The 17,043-nt window shown below is 42.5% G+C and overlaps 1 protein-coding gene across 1 annotated transcript in view; it reads right to left on the bottom strand.

Annotated features, from left to right (window-relative positions):
• Nucleotides 1-216: 216 nt before the first annotated feature.
• Nucleotides 217-17,043, bottom strand: part of LOC108578057 (glutamate receptor ionotropic, kainate 2-like) — an 80,727-nt gene continuing 63,900 nt past the window's right edge. Inside the window, exons 10-17 of the mRNA XM_017941315.1 lie at nt 12,681-12,785; nt 4,149-4,406; nt 2,516-2,713; nt 2,218-2,443; nt 1,971-2,135; nt 1,576-1,676; nt 648-941; nt 217-374 (exon numbers count right to left, since the gene is read on the bottom strand). Of these exons, the coding sequence (XP_017796804.1) occupies nt 273-374; nt 648-941; nt 1,576-1,676; nt 1,971-2,135; nt 2,218-2,443; nt 2,516-2,713; nt 4,149-4,406; nt 12,681-12,785 (1,449 nt within the window). The 3' untranslated portion in view covers nt 217-272. The remainder of the gene's footprint in view (nt 375-647; nt 942-1,575; nt 1,677-1,970; nt 2,136-2,217; nt 2,444-2,515; nt 2,714-4,148; nt 4,407-12,680; nt 12,786-17,043) is intronic.

Below are 17,043 nucleotides of genomic sequence, written 5' to 3'. Positions count from 1 at the left end.
CACTCGCGGCGGTATTCTACGTCGAAATATCTTTTCTAGAAAAAAGGGGGAGAAAGAATAACGAACTGGTCGGTCCTCTGTCCCGTCCGGTGCCACTTGATGCGTTTTTGTACTTGCTTCTCGGACATTTTTTTTCGGTTTTTATTTCTTTTTTATTTAGCTAAGTTCGTTTCTTATTTTCTTTTTTTTGGTTTTCTCATTTTTTTGGTTGTTTCGTTCGTTCATTAGGCCCTAAAAGGTGATCACAAGTGGTGCGAAGAGAGAGTCGTGAGTTAAGTTCCGTCGTAGCCGTGTGGCGGTGGTGGTGGTGGTGCGTGATGATGCATGTGGATGTGTGGCGGCAGTTCGACTGTGGGAACACCCAAGCTGCTCCTCTGTGACAAACAAAATATATCTTTCACTGATAACGTAAAATACACACTTTGTGTCAATTTTCAGACTACTGTGCGTTGAAAGTTAACACATTGCGGACGGGAGACGCGAATTCGCATCGTCTTCATCTCTATTATCGAATTCAGTGTTATAAGTTATTTTTGAAAAACTTTCCAATGTAGCATATCGTCAGCAATGTGTCAAGCAAGAATTTCGCAGAAAGAAATTAGAATTTGTTTCTTTCTCGATATTTCTACGTCACGCAGAAGTCTTGCCTGCGATCTCATCCCGTTCAAGGGGGTGGCAGTGGGGTTGTCCGGCGGATAGCCGAGCACATGGGTCGAGCACTTCTCGCAGGCGCGTCGGCGTCGCGACGACGCGTGGCAGCGCAACGCCCGGCACAATTCTCGCGCCATTTCCGAGCACAGCGACTCCTGTTGCTGATTCTGCTGCTGCTGCTGCTGTTGCGCTGCTGGTGCCTGCTGCTGTTGTTGTTGCTGCTGTTGCTGTACGGATTGAGAGATCCCTTGCAGAGAATCTGAAGAGGCTGGTGTCGATACTGGAGCTCTCTGTTTATCCAATTTATAGGCAAACAAGGGAACCGTAATAGTAATTCTTCGTACAAAAATCTCGTCAACAAAAAAGAACGTGAATTCGTTGCAAAATTACGAGCTTCTCGGAAGAGAGCAGGAAATATCTACTTAAAAAAAGTGGGAAAAATTGGGAGAAAAAGAAAACGATGACGGACCTTGGTACACAAATGAGCTTCGTGCGTTCGCAGTCGGCCGGCATGCTTCAGTGAAGGATGAGCTCATGCTGCTTCGCGGAAAAAGCGTCCAAACGGGCGGCCACAAAATGGAACACAAAAGTGACAAAAAATCATGCAATCCTAAGCTCATGCATCGCACAGGTTTCAAGCCTGGAAAAAAGTTTCTATTTTCTCTTTTTTCCTTTTCCTCGCGATCTATCCGCGAATCGGAATCTATTTAGTTACGGACAAGAAACGGTAACTGATAGATCATCGGGGAAATTGTTCTACGTGATCGTAACTTGGGGGGGGATCGAAATGAAACACCACAGTCGTTCAACTGTGTCCTTTCTTTTTTTCTCTTCTTCATCTTCGTCCTTTTTATTACAGTGTTCTTTGTTTTCTCTTCTTCTTTCGTTTTGCTCTTCGACGATGAATCGTCCAGATAGACTTACCCGTTCCGCCGGTTGGTTCCTCCTGGTGCTGTAGCAGAACTCGAAGATGGCGATCAACACGGCGAACGCCAGGCCGCACAGCAGAACGACGAACACTCCACCTAGGAGGCAACAGTATACGTTCAACTTCCAGCATACGTAAGTATTCATCGGTCTTGGTCAGCGGACAGGACGTTCTTCCTTCGAATTTCACGCTGACCGAAGAGGTTCGGTGAGATTCGAGTGAAGGTAACCGCGGTAGAGTGTCGAAACAGCGAAACGACGATTGAGAAACATCGAATAAAAAAGAAGTTGTAAAATGTGCATATATTCTTAAATTATACAAAGTGTGCTTGTACAATGAAATAAATAACAATAGTAATATTGGAATTTGAAATTGTAACAAAAAATCCTACCTATATTATCCACTCCCAAGGAGTTCGCTTTGCTCTCCTTTCCTTTCTCGGTCCTCATGCAAGTGTCACCAGGACTCTTCCACCATTTATCGTACAGCATCTGGATCTCTCCTTTCTCCTGAAGCTCTAGAATCGCCAAGGATATCTTATCTCGCCAGGGAGAACCTGAAAAAAAGAGGAGACGAAGAAGTAACAGGTTTATTCTCGGTAAAATTGTTCATACAGCAGAGAAGATTGTATATATTACCCATGGGAGTGGCGATACCGTATCCCTTGCTATCCAGAAGCCCTCCAATTTGAGTCAGATTGCAATCTCTCTGTACAATGTAATCCAGCATGGTCGACTCCATGAGGAAAGCGTAATCACCTTGGAGGACCCTCTGGATTCCCTCCTCGTAGGTGGGCACGAACACAGATGGTTTCTTGTTCTCCATGAACCGCCACATCTTCTTGTACGTCTCGATCATCGAGTCCTTTCGATTATTTATTCGTGTTACATACACTCTTTAAATATCATTCATCGAACATGTGACGAAAGAAGTTACCCTGAAGAAAGTCATGGTACTTCCACTGTCCAACGTCCCGTAGGAGATGTCCGTTTGGCTGGCTAGATCCTCGGCGTTCTCGATCGGCGTGATCATTCTCTCCACGGTGAGAAAGGCAGCCAAGTTCGCCGTGTAAGAGGAGATTATGATCAGCGTGAAGAACCACCATATTCCTCCTACGATCCTAGTGCTCGTAGCCTAAATGAATCACGTTCGAGGATTTAATTTTCGTTCGAGGATCTTATCTTTCACTCTACTATTCTAGAGTTAATTGAACATACGTAAATTTCAGATTTCTTCAAATTTCACATTTTGAAGAGACTTTCCTTTTATATACCTAAATAGCAAATTAAACGCGTGTCTCAATAAAAATCCCATACTCGATTAATTTCCCTCAAGATGTCTCTAAATTTCATATTTCAAAGACACCTTCCTTTCCATCGATATTGCATTCCACTGCTGTGGAATTCATCGGAAATGCACCGAATATCAAAGACTCTGAAACGAACTGTTACGAACAGGAAACTGAATGCACAAAAATTTCAAGTATCAAGTTCACGCTGACGTTGGAACAAAGGCGGCATATCGCAGCCTCATCAATAACCTCGGCCCGCTAAAGCTCCCCTGAGATTCTATTATCTCTCTAGCGCAATCCAGCTACTCTAAGTCCTGAACAGAGGACTGGGAGCGAGCGTTCGCTTAATTCACTCTACCTAATGAAACAGGCCGGTCGCCATCGTTCCACGTCACCGCTAATCGAACAATGAAACGGTAGAGACACTTCTTCGAGCTTTCATCCTTTCGGGAACCTCAATCTCTAGGTGTCCTTCCGACGTCTCGGCGATTACCTGCTCGAGCTAGAGTAGGTACAAGCGATACAATTGCTAGATCGAGAGATTCCAAGGAATCTTCACTTCGAATAACTTTTTTTTTTCAAACAATCTCTTCTTTTCTTCCTTTTCCGTTTATCCTGTCGACGATTGTATTCGCGGAATTGAAAGAGCTTCCACGGCGTGGACGGTTCGCGATAAGCAGCTTTATTTCGTACGAATAAACGTATTCTACGTGTTTCCTCGTTCAATATTTATCGGCTGTTTTTAGAGCGGATCTTGACAGCACAGATCCCGAGGCGTCGCGACACTGTCCTTGTTTCTGTGTCCCACGGTGTTTTCTCCGTATATTAATGCGCTTGTTAACAGCGGATACGACGGCAGAAGTTTCCTAGCTAATTTCACGGAGGACAATGTTTGCTGCGTAAGTTCAGTAATTATTAGTGTTTCGTAACCTTTACTGAACTGCTATATGCACTCCACACGTTGGCTTTACCTTGTGCGAGTAGCTGGGAAGTGAATGTATCGGTTGTAATTGAAAAGGACTTGCAACTTAGCAACGTCTTAAAAGTTACAATTCTGTTCTTATTGAATTGCATATTCAAAATGAAAGTGGAAAGAATTTTCAAGGGAAGCTTAGAAATTTAATTTCTGCTTTTCATGAACCATTGACTCTTACGTTCTCACGTCTCGACCCTCCCTTATCATAAATTTGATCCTCGGAATATTATTTTCCACGACGAAGTTCCATTTTATCGTCCAGAATGTTAACGGTAACATCTACGAAGAACTTGGTAGCGTACCTTGGGGTTCAGGTCGCTACCCTGCTGCATTAGGGTACCAATGGTGAACCAGAAGCTATTGGCCAGCGAGAATTGATTCTCGACGACCTCGGAGCCCGCGTGGCAGGGATGAGGGTTGTTCCACTCGTACGGGCTGATCCGCGCGACCACGAACATCATCACCGAGACAAGGACGTACGCTGCTAGCACGTACAGCCAGATTTGGATGGCCAATGGGTTCATGAAGGAAAACAGCCGGGCTGGATGGCTGGTAGGTACCTGAAATCGAACCTCCTTTATCCTTTCGACAACCAACGATCCAAGTCTAAACTTGGAAATTACAGTCGAAGGTAAAACTCGAAATATACACTCGACATACCGAGGAAAAAGTAATTGTACAAGACTGAGCTAATCACTTGTGAACGATCAATTTGAGTATAACTCGAAATTCGACGTTTCACATTCGACGATATTTATCACGGTACGATCGTAAATTTCTGGTTCTTTTTATTGAAACGAAAGTCACGCGAAGGAAATCAAAGTGACTCAATTAGAAAGTTGGCCAATTATCCCCCTTCGATTACCAAAGTAGAACGCCTATCGGCATTTCCCCCCGGGTTCCCTTGGCGCGCCTTGGCATTGAACGCGCGACACTACCGGTATCGATTTTCATTTCAATTACATTCGCGTTTCAGCCCGTGCCCTCTCCTCATAACGTGCCCGTAAATTCCACCTAACAGGCGAGTTCATTATCCCGGGCACGTGTGCGCGTGTATACACGTATGTACGTGTGTGTCCCTTTCGTTCGCCAGCGCCGAAATTGAAGAGCGCGATACGTTTGTCGTTCGCGTTTAATCTCGAGCAGATTAGCGATCATTCTAGAAAGGGAGGATAGAGCATGAACCGGTAAATCACGACGGCGAAATAGAATTTTGAACGTCCTCGTAATTCCATCAGCAGCCATTCCCAAAACCCCCTCTTGTTACCCTAAACGAGACCATTTTCCAACGGTGCACATTTTTATCGTCGGCTAAAAGCAGAAAAAGAACGAAAACGAATCCAGTCTGGGGATATAATTCGACGATATAATTGCACGAGAGGTATTTGTTCTCTTCAACTTCGTCATTTTCTCCAGTTTCCTCCTCGAATCGAATCACATTTCGACGAGAGGTATTCCCGCGAGCCGTTCGATTCCTCCGACAAGCGTTCGATCTTAAATCAGTTAATTCCGTTCGCGAGACTATAACATCGGTAACGAGCAGACTTATATACGCTTCCTTCGACGTCTCGAGCTGAATAAGAAAAGCAGGGACGATCACCGTCTAGAGGAATAAACCCTGTAAATCTTTTGTCTCCGGTTGCTTCGTACTCAACGACTTTCTTCCGCTATTCAATCCTCCGGGCTACCGCAATTTTCTTTCATTTTTTCTCTTTTTCTTTCCTTTGCTCCTGTTTCTTCCTTCAATTCGTAAGAGAATTCCGTAAGAAAGAGGCGATTTCTTGCGTTAGTTAAAAATTCAAAGCCGCCCCGAGGTTCTAGGTGAGCTTCGGAAGAGGTCGAGTGTGGCGAGATGAGAAATGGCCACAGAACACGGTCGAAGTTACGATACCCTGCGGTTGACAAGCGACGGAAAATTCGTCCACGGTTTTTCTCTCCCCCCCCCCATTTTTTTATTTCTTCTTTTTCTAGCAGAGTGGAACATTATCGAGCCGCTTCATTTGCGCGGCTGTCGTAAATCCGTCGATATATCTCGATCCATCACGTGCTCGATACCGGTGAAATTCGCGATCCCTGCCGTCTATCAAGCGGAATTTACGAGCCACGGGTTTTATTTACTTGACTTAACCAATTTACGTCGAGGATCTTCTTGGCGAGGTTTCCTTCAAATTCACACGGATACCTAAGGAAAACAACCGTCATAAATATTTCAAACGCACGCGATACCGACTCTCGAATTTTTCTTAAACAGTGAATAAGGAAGTATACTAGAATTGTGATCAAAGTTTCAACGAGAATTACAGTGATACAAAAATCATAGCTCTCGAATATTAAGCGAAAATGAACAGAAAATTGAAAGCTTAAAAATTATTGCAAGTTAATTTAAGAATTTCAGATCGCATATAGGCGTTTTGAATATTTCCTAGCGCTATGCCTCAATGTAATCCTTAATTTTTGTACTTTGCACCTCTCCATATATTTAACCCTCTATGGGCCCGTGTAACTTTCAAGTCACATACTAATATATCGATATTTTATTAAATAATTGAACTTTCTTCCACAAAATGGCATAAACGTCTTGTTGTACAATGTCTCCTTATTAACCAGTAACTTTCTTGATAACCGTTGTTACTTCAAAGTTACAATATGTATTCGTTATGATAAAATTGTCGAAACTGCTGAATTCACTGTTATTCCGTATTTATAGGTCGATATTTGCTAATTTTACGTTACATAAATTCTTTTACAGTCAAGACAAATATTCGGCCCATAGAGGGTTAACAAAAGAAATTTAGAAACGACGAATTTCAAATTTAAATTTACAAATTTTTCAAAATTTTAAATTGCCAAAACGAAGGATTCTTTTTACATAGCGATACACATAAATCTATAATAAAGATTGCAAGAATGATCGCGTCACCGCGTGTCCAATAAAACGTAATTAAGCGAATGATAAGTGGCGAAACCAATAAAGACCGTGCCTCGACCGAGTCGTTCCACTTTTTTCCACGGCTCGTTAAGCTGCTGGAAGGAGATCGCGAGGAATTGTGGAACGCGTGTCCACGGCAACAACAGATTGCAATATCGCGGCGAGAACCAAAGCTTTGACGGTTCAAGCCCGCGTTCTCCGTGGGCGATCAATTACGATATCGAATAATTAAAGGACAGCTTGGTCTGGCGCGACGCTGATTGCAATTAAGCGGTCGCATTACACTAATTAGCGAGGCCTCCTGTCCTAGACGTTGATTGCTTCTCGATACTGTGAAGATTCTCTCCCTTCCTCCGTCTCTTTCTTTCATTTTTTTCTTATTCTCTTCAATTGACAGGAAACAGATGGATCGACGTTTAAAAGTTTAAACGAGTCCCACGGATAGTTTCCTCGTTCTCTATTGTTCTCGGAGGAAATTCTCAATAAAATGGTTCTCATTTCTTGCCAGGATATAAATCGAACATATTTTAGTACAAGTACTTCAATACGAAACATCCTTTTGCAGATTGTTCCAAGTAACGACGAAGAATTTCATTTCATACGCGGTGAATATTTCTGTAGGATCAGAAATTAGTATCGGTAGATTCCTCGACTCAAGTTTGCGAAATTTTTAACGCATAAGTTATTACGAATTATAAGCGTATCTTTCTGGGAATTACTTTCAGGTGGGTGAGGAACGTCGTTACACTGTCTTCACCTCAATTTATTAAAGTATAAGTGTATGGTCGGCGTACAATTGGTCCAGAAAATACAATCGTTTACTCTGTTAATTGTCCCGGCGGCAGCGGTTCGGCGGGTACGTCGCGATGATCGGTAAAGGAACAAACTGTCCGGAGGTGTAGGCGTACTGGGTTTTCATCTTGTTAGGACAGGGAGACAGGAGTAGCGATAGATAAAGATAGATGTGGAGAAATTGGTGGAAACGGAAAATTCGTTCGTCCTCGTGCGAACCTGGATGCCACGTGTGCGCTTCTTAGGCCACTCGAGGACTAAAATCTGAAGGAGTTGGAACAGGGAAAGTTCGCGTGGAAGAATAGAACGACGTTCGGTAAGGGTTTGTTGACGACGACGTACCCGCCACAATTTTAATATATAAAAAGAATTGGTTGCACTATTTTCAACTTTATATCTCGAAAAAAATAGGAAAAAATGGAAGAATATCCGCAAAGTTGCAGAGTTCAGTTACTACAGTTTCGCTACACAGGCTCTATACAATTTACGATTATTATCGAAATAAAGGAAGACTGGGTGAATTCACAATTGCACCCGAAATGAGAATCGCTGTCCCAGAGCAGCTCGTGCTCCAAGGATTCGCGTGGAAAGAATGGACCCCGTCCGGTCCTCGACGCATTCACTCGAGAGTGAGAGAGGAAAAAGTGACTCGGTGTAGAAAATTTGCTGGCAATTAATATGGCCGCGATATAAATTAACAACAACAACAAGGAGAGTACGATTTTATTTGCCCGACTCGGGACCAACCGTTACGGAACGCGTGTTATTTACGAACAACCAGGTGGAAAGAAATGGAGAAAAAGGAAATAGAAGAAGAGAAGCTTCCGCTTTGCTTTAGGAAGAGCACACATGGCCGCGAAATTTGAACAAACTCCTGCTAAAATACTAATTACCCACCACCGACCACCACCGGTGAGAATTAATTAAACTGCTCTATCGCGTTGAAAAACGCGTTTCCGATGAATTAAAGAATGTTAGCGTATTTACAAGGCGAAGTACACGGTTCGTTGAAATATATTTCTCCTCTTTCACATTTTCTACTTCCATTTCTTACACATTATATACAGCAGATATTCCAACCATGATTGAAACTGATACATTTACATTCGCAGACGACACAGCTATACTATCTGCCCACAATGACCCAAAGACAGCGTATGATAACTTACAGCAACATATCACAAAATTAGAAGAATGGTTGCACCGATGGAAAATAAAAGTAAACACGGACAAGTGCAAGTACATTTACCTTTACCTTAAAGAAGGGTACTATTTCGGATCTTAAACTCAACAATACTTCCGTACCACAAACCAAATCAGTTAAATACCTGGGACTACACTTGGATTCAAAATTAACATGGAAACAACACATACGTTCTAAAATCGACCAAATCCGCATCAAGAGGAGAAACATGTGCTGGCTTACATGCAAAGGATCTAAATTAAGTCTTGACAATAAACTTTTAATCTACGAAACAATTATAAAGCCCATCTGGACCTATGGCATCGAGATGTGAGGCATGGCAGCCAAAAGCCACATTGCTCAAATTGAGTCATTACAATCTGTACGATACTCTACTCGTGAACGAGACTGGTTTCAGCTTCGAACTCAGTTAGTATCGTTGCGCTCCCGATGTGTTAATCCCGGAAGGGCGAAATTCTAGTAGTTGGTGTGGTGATGGTGAATAATAGGTTCTCTCCGTCAGAATATTTTTGAACTCTCTTTATTTGTGGTGGTGCGTGGGTATATATTAGGTCGGTGTGTGTTCTGATTGGTTGGACGTTGAAGGTGGTGGAAAAGGTCTCGAAAAATGCGGTGGTGTGACTGGATATAAGGAAACTAGTGGAAGGAGAACGTGAGGGTGAAGGTGGTGGGCAAAAGTTGAAATAATTTGGGGAAAACCCGGAAAGGGGAAAGGGATAGGAAACATGACCAGGGAGCGACTTGAACTATTTTATGATAGGGAAGGAATTTGTTAGGGGCTAGGAAGACGGTTGGAAAGGACTGTTTATTAATTTATGATATGTGACTGGCCGGTGGGCTGCGCGACCGGACACAATCTATAATTCTTAGAACAGTAACCAATGTTCCATGGTATGTTCGAAATGACGACATTCGGAAGGACCTCCAAGTTAAAAAAGTTTCTGATGAAATCACTAGTCGCTGCGACAGCTCTAAAAAAAGGATAGACAGCCATTCCAATGACCTAGCAAAAAAACTGTATAAAACCAGTCTGATTCGCAGACGACACAGCTATACTATCTGCCCACAATGACCCAAAGACAGCGTATGATAACTTACAGCAACATATCACAAAATTAGAAGAATGGTTGCACCGATGGAAAATAAAAGTAAACACGGACAAGTGCAAGCACATTTACCTTTACCTTACTCGCTGTTTTAAGCAACAGAACGACAATCAACTACAATTGTACGATGTTTGCTCCTTCGCGATCTGAGAAATGGAATAAGGAAGAAGAAGAAGAAGGAGAAAAAGTTAGGAACTGGTAGGATCGTCTCGTAAATTTGGCCGAACGAGGAACGATTGGTTTTCCCATGGATAGCCGGGAAAAAAGACAAGCGACAGGTGGAAAGGAGGCTGAGGAGACTGGAACGAGGTACGATCGTCTAGGAAATTTTATTTAGGAGGAGACTGGACCGTTTGTCTCCACGTTTCATCCTGTCCTCGTTATTGCTGTCGTTATTCTTCTCCAGCCTCTGTCACGATCACAATGTACCGATACTATTTCCGTATTTCATCAAACATATATCCTCTGAAATTGATTTACTTTCACGACAATTTGTCGAACATTTGTTTACCTTCATTTTGCCGCATTCTATCGCGAAAATTCGCGAGCGAATTTGTTTAATTTGTCAAAGGTAACGGTAATTTCACCTCTGTTCAAATTCATTTTGATTGATTCGAATTAACCCTTTCGCTGCGACACGTTTCAGACGAAAAGTACTCGTGTGCTGAACGAAACTGTTATTACTCAACGCTGGCATAAAAATAAAGACAGTTTCACGACATTTAAATTATAAGAAATATTTCTCGTATTGTCGCAGCTCTTCGTAGCGAAAGGGTTAAAATGTAAAGAGACACGTGTTAACAAATATCGAAGCAATCAATCAGTCCTTTCACAATTCGAAAGTTTCCAGTCTCTCCGAAAAAAGGACATTCGAAATATTTCTGGACAAAATTAGCGGCTGCTTGTCGAAAATCAACGTAGCACGAGGCATCAGAGTTCCGCACGATCGAGTGAACAGAAAGAACGAGGGAGCGGCTGGTCGAACAGAAATCGAATTTCTCGGTTGGCCGGGACCGTCAGCTAATCGAATTATCCGCGCGCCATCACCTGCGAGTCGCTCTAATTAGCTCGTGGCGACACGTGGCGTGGCCCGTCGCGTCAATTTCGCACGCGCCACGAAATAATAATCGTCGGTCCGGCACGCGGCACGCGTACATCAATCGACAACGAAGTCGTGAATTTATCACCGAGGACGCGTTACGGAAGAGATTCCTCTAGTCGATTCATGACGAATTCGTCAGCGATTCCTCTGGTTACGTATGTTATAGCGTATACATATGTACGGTTTTCGCGTGTCTGGATCGATTCTGAAACGTGGTTTCAATCGCGGACGATACATCGAGGAAAACGATGTACGTTTCGTTTTGGTCGATTGACGCGAACTGTGTTCCGCGTCGCGAGTGAAATTGAAAAGGCTGCTGCAGCTCTTGCTCAAGATCGTTTTGTCTCATTTTTGCGTTTTTTATATTCCTGGGAATATTTATAATTATGGAGTCGAGCGTTTGTAGAAAGTAACTGCAGAGTGATCAAATCTATTTTTCGCGCGTGAAATTTAAAAGGACGCTGCAGCTCTCTCTGAAATCGATGGATCGTTTAAAATTGTTTCACAAATAATTGCAGATTTTTTCTAGGAAAAATGTTACTACATTTTTATGGGACATTTTTCGTCGGAATACGTATTTATCCACATGAGAAAATTTCGAAATGAAAGTCACCCATCTCGATGGAATTTTGGTACGCGGTATAGATGTCGAAAAAATATTCGATACCTATTTTTTTTTTTATCGGCAATTGTCCATACTGTACGGAAGTCGGGGGTAGTCAGTCGAAATATTTTACATTTACGGAACATTATTCGCGGAGCAAATTATTTATACCTCGTTTCAAAATACGGTAGATCAGGTTCCACATTTTAATCTTTCCTTTTCATTTTCTGGCTCATTTGGTGTTACACCAAATGGGTAGAGGTGGGTTAATGGATTATGGATAAAGGGCGTAGAATAAAGTAGTTCAAACGGGGAGCTTAACATTTTCAGTAAAGGGACCGAAAGATAAGGTAGAATTAATATTCATGCACTCGCGAGAGGATATTAAACTAGAATCGAGCCCTGGTAATCGAGGAAACCCTCTTTACGATTTTCATTCGAGGACCGTGAGATTTAAGTATTGACCCAAAGTGTTCCATGATCCTAGCAATAATAATAAGAGAAACTCGTGACCGCGGACGAAAGGCAGTAGATGAGGCAAAGTGGAATAAAAGAAGGAAGTACAGAGAGTATATCGTAATGTATGGACATAACTTTCAGGCTGTACCGCAGCAGGGAAAGCAATAAAAGGTTCTCACGAATTTACTTCTTATTTGTTCTCGTTTCTGAGTTACGGCCGTTTCTACGTCCTACTAGTTCCTTCGCGGAAAGAAACTAGCGCAATGACGCCATTTCGTCACGTCTATTTAATTCCTTTAATTTAACAAATGAACGAAAATTTTTTGGTTAACCAGTCTTAACGTTCTATTGTAAATTAGCAATTTTTCGAATATTTAAGCATCAAATTTTGCTTAATCGTTGGAAAGAAGTAAGAATACTGCAGGAAAGTAAGGAATATGAATTCTTGGAACGAGGACGAACCATTAGCATCGAACCAGGTCAGATTAAAAGGGTGTTTTATTTAGGCTAGCGATTTTCTTAAGCGCATTCAAGGTATTGCTCCCCTACCGAGGATAATTGCTTTCCAGTGATTAGGTAAATTCCGGTGCTCACGCGAAATTCACCCTCTTTTCTTCGGCACAATGAAAAAGTCTTACCTTGAAGAGGATCGAGATGCCCAGGTTCATGAACGGCTTCGTGAAGTCGATCACGCTCTCGCGGGCGTAATTGATGGTCATCGAGCCGACCGCCAGGTCTGCTTTCTGTGAATAGAAACGGATTCGATTAGTCGGCGGAAACGGAGGAATTGATGTTGTTACGAGCTGAGGATTCGGTGATGCTGGGTGAAACTCAACTGTGTGGTATTTGTTGAATTTGTTACGATTCGACGCGTGGATCTGCGAACTTCAAAGGTTAAGCGAATTTTCGAATTTCAATATTCGAAACTTAAATATTGGGGAATTTAAAAATTTGAATATTTGTAAAGTTGGAGAATTGAAAATTCGAATATTTGAAAAGCTGCAAAGTCGCAAATTTAAATATTTGAAAATTGTTTAATTTGGAACTGAAGCTATTAAGAACTGACCGAACCACCCTACATATTAAAGTACAACATGTACAAGGATGAAGCCTGACCGCAAAGCACGTAGATCCGCGTGTCTGACCGTTACTCTCAAAGATGTAATGGGATCGGTGGATACTTCCGGTGGTTGCATACAGTCGTGTACGTTTTCCTACCTTCTTTGACGTTCTCTGATCTTCCTACATGTATCTGTATATCCTACGTCTAATTCTCGAGTGTCGGAAGCAATGATGGTGCTGGTGTCACTGTAGAATGGACGTGCATTTGGTGCAGAGAACTTGCCGTGGAAGCAAGGGGTAAAACGACAGGGTATCTAATTGCCTTTGAAACTTTATGACTCTGACTCTACGTCTACGTTAAAATCACCTCCTATGAGTGTTATGCTCAAGCTTAATCTCTACCAGGAACATATTTCTACGTCTCGCTTTAGCATTTCCATTTAGAAACCTTCGTAAATTTCTCTCCAAAAAAAAAAAACAAAAAACAAAAATAAAAAAGTAAAACGAACTTCCCCCAACATCTTTGATCCCTCGACGAATTGAACGGTGAAATATCACTGAAAAGTGTTTTCAAACTCTCTCTCCCTCTCTTTTGGCAAAGAAAGTGAAGAATCGCTGGAAGGACTGGCGCAGAGTATGAAAAAGAATTTAACGAAGAAAACGTTCCGAGGACGAACTAGTGAAACGATGCATGCATACGCGGTCGAGATACGTTATCTCGGTGCTTTTTCAGCGTCTGGAAAAGCACTCTCCGTGCCATGGAACACGTCACCGGTCTAGGCAGATTTATTTCTGACTACCGCCGCTTGGAAACCGTATATGTGGCCACGACCGATAACAGGGGCTGAAAGAAACCGCTCACCCTTCGTTTCGCGTGTCCGTCGCGGATTTCTTCTCTTCCCGGCTCTCTTGTCTGATCGTTAAGCGACCATTTTTATGACCATTTTCCCCGAGTATTTTGACATTTACCAACGGTGCAATACTTTCTCTCGTTTCATCCGTCATATTTCGAACGATCGCTCGTATTTTCGCGAACATTTCACGGAGAACTTGGAACGGAGCGATGAAAAGCGGGCCGGCCAAAGAAAACGCGGAAGTAGAAAATATATTTTTTTTCGCCACGAGAAACGCAGAGAGAGGGCGATGTAAACGTAAAAACGACCGGCTAAATCAATTTGTCGACCGATCGACCGTAACCGAACGACGAGCTCGACTTTTCGACTGCGTTTCTTCGCGCGGAATCCCCGATGATTGAGCCAGAATTTTTTCCCTCTCGCCTGTACCTAGAGAGTTCGAGAGATTTTTGTCCAACTTCCACCTTGTTTTTCTCCCCCTACCCATTACGATCGTTTGATCGCTATGTCGTAACGTCGTTTGAATTACGAGAGAAACGGACTAAATTGGACAAATCGGTCTCTCCCCCTCTCTCACTCTCGTAATATCAGAGAAGAATTTCAAATAGGAGAAGGTTTAATTATTTATTCATTCGTCGGGACGTTCACTGATAAGGTATTTCCACGATATTGGTAGTAATTTATTTGGCCGCATCACCCGGTAAGGAGCTCGTTCATTAATCAACAGGCTTGCGTAAATTACAACATCCATCTATTACCATTAAATGGCGAAAGGGAATGCTAAGTAGTCAGGTGATTCAGGCCGAGCATTCGCCTCTCCCTCTTTATTACGCGAGAAAATCGTGGTGGTTAAGTCGCATTTTTCCGTTCCTTCCACCGGGGGAAAATTATTAATGATCATCTGACAAAATTAATAACGCTGGCCCGAGGATATAGCCTCGGTCCGCTTTGTACCAGCTGTCGTGCTCGCCTGAGTACGGAGAGAAATACGGAGGAAGAGTGAGGGAGAGAAAAAACTGGTAGCCGCAGCAAATTTCTCTTTGTTTCCGGTCATTTGCGAACCCCGTTTTGAACGTGTTACTCGTTCAACCGTTAATTACTTTCGTTCGATGTAATTTCACCTAATGAAAGCTACCGGGTTAAAGAGTTACCGAGGGGAAATTTGTACACGGTGAATCGGTGAAAATTTTTCGTTGTTCACGCTTTTGAAGTTGATTCTACCCCTCGGTTTCGGTGTTTCGCGCGAGACGCGAAACGGGAACGGGGCGAACGCGAGAAAATTATTGCCGCGCTAATTCCCGCGAAATCGCGATATTAATTGTTCCACAGACACAGATTCGCGAACACCGGATTCATCCATTATGCATTACACCGTAAAGTACACATTCGACTTGAGCTTCGCAGAATACCGGATACGAATCCCGACGTTTCAGATTTATTGCGAAACTGGCTCTGGAATTCAGACACTGCCTCCTCTCGTATAGATCTACGCCGGACCCGTGTGCCGTGTATATTTTATTTCTTTAAGAAGATTATCTCGTTTCAAGCATTCAGCCCTCTTTATTTATTCGTTGCAATTATTCTTGTGACGTTCTGTTCGATAGACATTTGACAGATCACGATGGAATACTTATTAACAAATAACGCTAACGTAAAATTATCAAACAACAAACAGAATTCTCAAAGTCCTTATTACCTCTATAATTTAATTTCCTCTGCAATTATACAAAGTAAGTTTCAAGTGTACCAGTGTGAGTTTCCTAACTAAACTTCATACGTAACTTTCGCGACTGTTACGCACCAACCCTAACTTCATCCTGAATCCATCAAATGTTTAATGCGGCTTGTGAACAGAAAGGTGTTTAAACGAATTCTTTTTTCAAATTCTACAAAGAGTGCCTTTTCCCCTAAGATTCTTTCCTCGTTCGTGTGTCGGTAACATTTCCTAGCTGCTAACTTCATCACAGTGTCTGCCTCCCAGGTGGCGAGAACCTGCGACGTAAGCCGCACTTAATCAATCGGCTGTGCACGCGTATCAGCTGCTACTACCTGGGACACATCCTGGTTGACGGCTGAAGCTACGCGAGCCACGCTTTCGTGCTTCTCGGTCGGCGAACGATGCATACACACGCATTTCCAACGTTCCGCTGCATCGAATCGTGATTTGCATTGCAAACTACCTCCTCCCCTGGAATGCCAACGTCTCGCATCCCTCCCTCGTATCTTCGTTATCGGTAGCTATCGAAAACTTGGTCTATACTTGCAAACTTGAGTTTCGTACACGACACAGGAAGTAATAACACGAGGGAGAGGGGTGTAGGAGGAAGAAAAATTGATACGATTGTCGTTTCACCGCTTCGGTACGTTTTATTAGAGATAATTTTTATTTCCACGGATATATCGGATTTTTTATCAATAGTTCAGATATCCCCCATTCTGTCATATCACGGGTATGTTTTATTTGATTAGGAAGGAATTTATATGAAAAATGAATGTTTCAATTTTATCGGAGGTACACACAGTTTTTTATTTAATTAAGGAGGGTTTCTTTTTTTTTGGACGAAACATGAACCACGACGGATTGCCCGGCCCTTTTATTATGATTACACCGCTTGAACGTTGAGGAATAACTTTTTTATTCTTCTTTTTTAGTACACGTATTTATTTTTTAAATACTGCATCGTGTTGTGCCAGGGGTATATTTGATTTAATTAAGAAGAATTCCGATGAAAAATGGAATCGCGACTAAACGGAGAATCGAACCCAGGACCTTCAGGGTCCGAAGACGGGCACCTTGGCAATTACGCCAAGCTCCTCCGTATTCTCGGTATCATTATTTTCCTATATAAATGATACATGCGTGGCTCCGTTCTCACGGAAGACACCTCCGACGCTTTATCATTTCATTAGCACAGTTAACCCCTCTCTCCCAGGATATTTATCACGATCTTAACGAACATTTAATCAATTTTCAACACACCTTTCCCTCGCGATTCATCATCGATAAATAGACTCTGCTGGTACCTTCAAACATTCATCCTCCCCTTTCTAGAAATACCTTCGTACAACTATTTCGCTCATATCC

The sequence above is a fragment of the Habropoda laboriosa genome, unplaced genomic scaffold (genome assembly GCF_001263275.1).
Source record: "Habropoda laboriosa isolate 0110345459 unplaced genomic scaffold, ASM126327v1 scaffold5, whole genome shotgun sequence".
Classification (NCBI taxonomy): Eukaryota; Metazoa; Arthropoda; class Insecta; order Hymenoptera; family Apidae; genus Habropoda; species Habropoda laboriosa.
The sequence above is the reverse complement of the archived record's forward strand: the minus strand, read 5'-3'. Positions and strand labels throughout refer to the sequence as shown.